This window comes from Mesitornis unicolor, unplaced genomic scaffold (genome assembly GCF_000695765.1).
Source record: "Mesitornis unicolor isolate BGI_N332 unplaced genomic scaffold, ASM69576v1 scaffold39130, whole genome shotgun sequence".
Classification (NCBI taxonomy): Eukaryota; Metazoa; Chordata; class Aves; order Mesitornithiformes; family Mesitornithidae; genus Mesitornis; species Mesitornis unicolor.
This window is the reverse complement of record NW_010158327.1, coordinates 8,786-16,053: the sequence shown is the minus strand read 5'-3', so window position 1 is coordinate 16,053 and position 7,268 is coordinate 8,786. Positions and strand designations below refer to the sequence as shown.

The window sequence follows — 7,268 nt, the reverse complement described above, 5'->3', positions numbered from 1 at the left end:
GATGGGGGGCACTGCAGAGGGGATTGGGGGGCTGCAGAGGGGATGGGGCGCTGCTACTCACCGGTCTGTAGGGTCTGCCTCCCCCCTGAGAGCACTCCCAGGGGCAGGGTACCTGTGGGGGTCAGGCCTTTGAGAGTCAGCACGCTCTCGCTCTCCTCTCTGCAAATAAGAGGCAAACACAATCCGTTACTGAGGTTAACGCCATGCTCAGGTCGGGACACACAAAGCTGTTGGTGGTGAGCAGCACGAAGCAGTTTTTCTGATCCGAGGTGTCAGATCTGTTGGGCACAACCCTGCCTCGTAAATACAGAACCTCTGCTTACTCAGCAATAACACACTGGAGCTACAGCACAGCAAATGCATGCTGGAAGGGCTAAATACACCAAATCAGCAGCATTTTTGCCGGGTTGAGAGGGAGGTCAGACCACCAGGCACACAGAAACCACCACCTCCAGCCTTTGCCACCCGCTTTTAAGACCTTTCCCCAGCAGGAAACCAGGTTACCCAGACCCCCAAATTCCCAGCGTCCTCCTTACCGAAGGACCGAGAAGACGCGTGCCATCTTCCCAATGGCTCTGATCTTATTCCTGATGATCTCTTTACGGACCGTTGTCCCACCTTAGAGGAGAGAAGAAACAAAAACGCCGGCATGTTTAAGGTTTCCCGCTTGCCGGGCACAGGTAATGTCAATATGAAGCACCTGCCTGACTCCAGGAAAAGAAATCATGGTTTTACAGATTCACAGCTACACTCTTGAGAGAACAGTGCTGAGAGGATGGCGGTCGGGATGGCAGTGAGGAGGGCAACACCAACGAGATGACACACGGACTTAAGAGGTGTAAAGAGAGTAGAACCACCAAAGGAAACGGCTCGGATAGGTCTTGTTCGAAGCTCACCAGGTTTGCTCACACTACACAGGATGTAACACAAATGACTCAGCCATGTAGACACAGTTTTGCAAGGCAGAGCACTGACGGATCTGACTGCTGATGAACGCTGCGGAACACTGGGCTGTGCTCGCCGCGGGGAGGAGTGTCAGGCAAGCGTCAGCTTTGGCATCCAACGCGCGCCGTGAAGGGCTGCCCGGAGCCTTGCAACTCTGCTCGGACCCCGGCACAAACACAGAGTGAGAGAATGTGAACTCCCCTTCCGCTATACAGACCGAACGGGAGAGAAAAAGCATGGAGGGTAACTGGAAACAAACACAAAAATCCAAAGTAAAAGAGGTAACAAATACATCTCCTCTCAGCTGAGATTCCTCACATGGCCCAACTACACAGGAGGACAGGACAAGCCAAACCGGAGGTCTAACATGCACCGATGGCTCAGCCATGCACTAAGTGGCTGCATTCAGAAGTCAGATAGAAACGTGACCCCGTTTCTCGAGTTCCTGGAGGAACGCAGAAGGGTTAAAAAACACACGGCGCTTATGTTAAAACTGAAAGGGGATGAAGAGACTGCCCGACTAGTCAGCTATTCAAATCCACTCCAAGGAGTCTGGTGGCACAGGCAGTGAAAATTAAGCTGGTAGCAAATTCTAGCTGGGTACCTTTCTGATAGCTTGAAATGTAGTGATCTTCAGGGAGAGGAGACACCAAGAAACAAGTAGATGAAGACAGAGATAGAAGAAACAAATTTAATTTTCATGGGAGGGAGAAAGAAAATAAAACAAAAACGAAATGCAATGGGAGAAGCGGGTTAAAGTCTCCATGTGTGGACTGAAGCAGCAGCACCTTGTTGTACCACAGCGGTGTTCTGCTTCCCTGCGGGACCGACTGCCCTCCACCCTACATGGATTGGTGGGGGCAGCTCCCCCGGATCCCCCGTGCATGCTCATGGCCCCACATTTGTGCCTGGGCTTCCTCTAGGTCACCTCAAGCAATCCCCTCGATATAGAAACTGCAGCAGCTCTTTTGTCCCTTTCATGCATAGCTTAAAACCAGGGCCAAAAACCGCATTCTACTTTTTTTTTTTTGGATGGGGGGGGGTGACACAAAAAGCCACTTTACAGAGGAGCTCACTGCAACAGATGAAAAGATCGGGTGGATATTTTGGTCCAGGGAATTTTGAATTGGGGGAAAAAAATAAGCACTTGGGAAGCAGTGTCTGTAAGGAGCAGGAAACTGTTCTCCAGAGTAGCTGGCAAGAAGCGTCTGTCGCAGTGAATATAATTTAATTTCTCTGTGACTGAATAGCAAAGGAAAAAAATAAATGTGTTTCCTACCCAGAACTGCACAAGGCTCGGCCAAAAAGGAACTGGAGACCCTGGCTGGGCATCCAGCTATAAATCAAGTGCTGATCACTCTCGAGCTATCGCACACCTTCCCCACCTTCACCCCCCACCGGTACCAGCTCGGCCCCAACGGCGTTTTTTACCTTCCAACGTCTCATCGCCATCTGAAATCAACTCATCATCGGAGCATATGTTGAGGATGTTAACGAGCATCTCTGTGACTGCAAGAAGCACAGACAGGAAGATTAGAGAGGCCTGGTGCGCACACTTGGCAGACGGAGGCATTTGGAGGACAAGCCGGACGAGCAAGCGGTTTCAAGGTCATTTTTACTCTGGAAGTGGAAGCCCAAAGATGCTTTTAGCCTCGTACTGCTGGTACCTTGCAGCGGTACCCGGAGCAGATGACGTACCCTACACCTTCTGCCAAGGAGGTGGATGTGGTCCAAGCACAGCGCAGATGAACCAGACACCAACATCGCTGCAGAACGGTCTGGGCTTGCTTAGGGTCCCACCTCCGCACCCCGACCCGCACCCCGGGTCCGAAAACATCAAATTGGGGAGGGGGATTCAACCCTTGGTTCGTCAAAGTCAAAAACCCTTTGGCACTTCAGAGCTTGAAGGCATCCTCCAAGCACACAGCACCAGGGTGCAAATTAAACTGACTGGGAGATGTAAAAGCCTTTTGCTGAGAAATGGAGGCAAAGCCTTGGTCATATTTCAAGCAGCCTCACCTCCTTCAGAATGAAACAAGGCTTTAAATTGAAGCGAATGCTTCCTTTTTGGTGGCCAACAAAAGATTTTACTTTCTCTGTTGCAAACCCATAGCAGGAGAATTGTCTCTAAATTCTGAGGTGGGGCTGCACCACTCCAGATTGGCCCCACCAGCAATGCAGAAATAGTAAGTTTTATTGGTAAAAGCTTTCTAAAACAGGTACCAGTGATTATTTTCACATGAACTTTACCCAGTAATGCGCAGATCTCCTTGAACCTGAACTTCTTTTCCCATACTGTCAGACATTGATGAGTTACAACGCTTCCCCAACACATTTAATAGCCTGTGGGACGGGTTTCTACCACCCAGGCTACTATGAGTAACAGAAAGCCAAACATCTCTTACCCTTTTCCCCTACAAAAGGCAAGGACCATGTGAAGACATCCATGAAGTTCGGAAGCCAGTACGGGTGAGGGGAACAGTTGAACTGCCTGATGTTCATGACGTTGTTTTCATACTTCAGTACAGCAGCTGGGAGAGACAAGGAAAGTCAAAGCATGTCAACGGGCATCGTCAGCTTTAGGGAGCTGCACCCATGTTGATGAAACAAGAAGCTGCACTCATGCAGAATCAAACTACCAGCTCTCCAAAATGAGGTAAAATTGCTTAAAATATTAAGCAGTGTTTTCCAGTTTACCCATTACCTTGTTTCCCTAAAGCTCATCACAACAGTGAAGGTCAATTGAACAAAGCTGCTCACATTTATGCAAACCAGAAGTGATGAATGCAGGGCCAATATTCCAAAGCGAGGGGTAAAAAAAAACCCCGCAGCTGAGGACAGTTCCCCATGATGCTCCTCTGGTTTCAGGGACACAGAGAAGGTAAAAGCTTGCCTACACCAGCAGCTTCTCTTTTGTGGCAGCGTTCAACAGCGCTCAGTTGTCATGAGGCTGGAAATGAAAGCATTATTCCAGGCTTTCTAATTTGACAGCTAATTGTCACGGTAATACATTAAGTCTTCGAGTCAGAGCACCCAGCCACTTCCAGCTCCCCAGCTGCTGTCAGTTTAACTTAGAAAGCTCTTTTTCACCTCATGCACAAGAATGCAGCTGGAGGAGAGGGCAAGGCAAGGGAAGGTGCAGAGGGATTTCCTAAGAGCACGAGGACAGCGCTGACATCCAAAGAGCAGCAGAGCCTTACCCTTGTTGTTATAGACATCTAGGTAATTTGGTGCAGAGAAGATTGTGATTAACGAGGGAAAGCCTGTTGTCTGGCTCTTCCTGTACATTCGGTACCTGAAAAACAGGTCGAGTGTTCAATGCACTGGTCTCGCTAAGGACAGCGTGCAGATGGAGCCTGCTCGGCTCTACCTGGCTGCTGCGGCACTTACCCAGCATCCTGGGCTTCGTGAGCTCGGATTACGGATAACAAACTATTGTTCTGCAAAAATTCACAAACTGCAGGGTAACTGGAAGACAAAAAGGAGGTGGACATCAGCACGGAGCACAGGAGAACCCACAGCACTCGTGGTCTTGGTTTCGGGAACCAGCCACTCGCAGCAATCCACTTGGTTTGCGTCCAGCATCCCCAAACAAGGTCAGTTTGTATTACATCATCCGAAAATTAATTGCAAAGCATTCTGTTAAACAGACCCCTGGTGCCAAATCCTCCCTATCAGCTGGGCTACAAGTGGTCTGTCAGCACAAATGCTTCTCTTTTAGACAGGAAAAGATTATTTCCTAGAGCTCCTGATACTGTCCAATGCCTGAAAACCACCCAAAAGGCACCCTGCCAACTAAAAGCAGCATCTCTGCTGTCCAATACCACCGTTTCATAGAGCAACATAACCAAAGAGAGCTCAACATTACAGGAGGACAAGGCAACAAACAAGATTTTGTGTGTTAGAGCCAACTGAAGGCTATTGCAGAGCCCTAAAGTCCCACAGAGCGATTTGAATTGCAATTTATCTACCTCCACATCTTTGTGTGAGGGGAGGCAAAAAGCTGCAGTGCATAGAAGCCCCCTAAACCACCACTGACCTGTAGAAATAGGAGCAGCCTCGGACAGTGTTGTGGGCAAAATGCTCCAGCGTCTTCTCATTGCCGTAGTCCTCTGATGGATCGGACCAGAGCAGGTCGCACATCGGACCGAAGGCTGGAGGCTCCTTGAACCTGTCTAACTGGAAAACGGACACAAAATCAGGACAACGCTGGTGAATCCTGCAGCGTGGACACGCACGGGAGTCCCAATCTTGAACCCCATGCAGGAGTCAAGCAAAGCGTTTACCACGCTATGAACTGTAGGCTATGTGAAAGGACGGCGGAGAGGACTTACTTTCCTAATGTCATCTAGACACGTGATTTCTGGAGACAGCCCTCCGTGGACACACAGAAATTGCTGGTTTAAGAGGGCAGCGAGAGGAAGACAGTCAAACGTATCCATGCACGCATCGTACACTCGCTCCGAGTACTTGATTCGACCTGGAACCGAGAGGGAAGAAGTGAATTCATTGACCCATTTACACAACAAAGGCCGCTCTCAGGCTGAGAGCAGAGCTATTTTTAAAATATTTTCTCTCTTTATTTTAGTATTTTCTTTTTTTTTTTTAAAGGGGGAGTCATTTACACATCCAAACCTACACCTACAGCCCTAAAAGTCGACCTTTGCACCCGTCTGTTAGTTAAAACACTGACTTAGAAAATGCTTGTTGCAGATGAAGATAAAAAAAGGCTTCACAGTAATCTGGACATGGTCAAGAATATTAATCTCCCTTCAAGGTATTTTCTACAACACCTACATTAAGATTAATACAGAAAGAGGACCAGAGGCTTGCCACTGTCACAGAAAACTTAGGATAGGAATAAAGCCATCCCATCGCTTTCCTACGTTCCCTGCACCTCCAGACTCGGCGAATCTCCCCAGCCTCAGTTGATTACACACTGAGAAATGCGGCAGCTGCTTTAATTTGGCACAGCGATATTACCCAATCATTTAAGACAGGAATTGCCTTCTTGGCTGGACGCGGGCGCGTTGAGTCAGAATTTGACCAAGACGCCTGCGGTTCAGTCAATTTTCACACGGGATCTTTCGGGGCTGCGAGCGATCACAGCCTCCGCTGGATGCCTCATCTTGGCAGAGGTGAAGAGGATGCTTCGATACATTAAACAGATAGCATGGCCTTTCCAAAAGCAGCTGAGATTTTGCAGCAAGAAATTGAAGTATCTGTCTCCCAACGCTTCCCATTAGAGCAGGAACAGCGATCACTGCACATCAAGCGCCCATCTTCTTGCATCCACAGCCCCTTCACAGGGCAGCGATACGTTAACCTGGCCAGATCTTTCAGAAAGCCCCAGTTCTGCTGTAAAACACTTCTCTAAGCAAAAAAAGTGCATGAACTGGAAGTTTACCTCTCCTCCAGCTTTATCTCAGAGACACTCACAGGTCTGTCAGCTGCACGCTATGACACAGGCAATTGAAAGGTGGCACATTCTGTTTTCCAAAGGGGAAAATTAAACCCCATCAGCTCTGGCTTTGTGGTTCAGATGGAGCCCAGCTCACCAGGAGCTCATCTTCCACCACTGGTATCCAGCAGAGCTGGCTGGTGTTCTCCACCTCATTGCTGGGTAAACAGCATAACAGTCGTTATCGTTATCTCGGTACCTATCAGCCTTACCCTGTCCAGGGCTAAAGATTGGGCTTTAACTACTTCTTGAGGTCACGTCCTTGTGAAACCATTCCCCAGTAGAGCTGCACGTCGCTGGTGCACACCTTTTTTAATGCTTGGTCATCCTAGGGGTCATTCCCCAACCTTTTATCATTGTTGGTTTAGAAATTCTATGTAAATCCTGCACGAAACTCTCTTTAACTCCACCAAAACGATTCTCCCCAGCGCAAACAGCGAGGAACAAATCCTTTATTTGCTTCCAATTGTAAGCACTGATCCCAGCTGCACAATCTGGAGCCGAAAGTCATTTGGCAGTAATTATACGGTGCTGGGCCTGAAAGTCAGGGAGCGGAGGGTGCCAGCGAAATAGGGAAAATGCATTTGCATTTCTTCCATCCACGCTCATTCCTCGTACCCAGAAGGCCACATCAAAACCCGATACAAACAGGCACTCAGGACTTAAATATTGATTTGTTTTGGGGTTGTTTTTTTTTTAGCAGGAGCTGAAACAGGAGAGTTATGTACACAGGAAAAAAAGAAGACAACAGGTTTTTACAGCTCCAGGTAAAGCGATACCACGCGTGGCAGGCACCAAAATTAATACCTACACCCGGTCGTAACATGCGAGTGTATTTAAATCCTTACACTGTTGATACTTA

General features: G+C 48.5%; 1 protein-coding gene across 1 annotated transcript in view; it reads right to left on the bottom strand.

The window, feature by feature from the left end:
* Positions 1 to 61: 61 nt before the first annotated feature.
* Positions 62 to 7,268, bottom strand: part of LOC104539624 (serine/threonine-protein phosphatase 2B catalytic subunit gamma isoform) — a gene marked incomplete at both ends in the record, with an annotated part of 12,957 nt that continues 5,750 nt past the window's right edge. Inside the window, 10 exons of the mRNA XM_010183210.1 lie at positions 62 to 159; positions 537 to 618; positions 1,550 to 1,576; positions 2,377 to 2,454; positions 3,351 to 3,476; positions 4,146 to 4,240; positions 4,336 to 4,413; positions 4,985 to 5,124; positions 5,280 to 5,425; positions 6,432 to 6,441. Of these exons, the coding sequence (XP_010181512.1) occupies positions 62 to 159; positions 537 to 618; positions 1,550 to 1,576; positions 2,377 to 2,454; positions 3,351 to 3,476; positions 4,146 to 4,240; positions 4,336 to 4,413; positions 4,985 to 5,124; positions 5,280 to 5,425; positions 6,432 to 6,441 (880 nt within the window). The remainder of the gene's footprint in view (positions 160 to 536; positions 619 to 1,549; positions 1,577 to 2,376; positions 2,455 to 3,350; positions 3,477 to 4,145; positions 4,241 to 4,335; positions 4,414 to 4,984; positions 5,125 to 5,279; positions 5,426 to 6,431; positions 6,442 to 7,268) is intronic.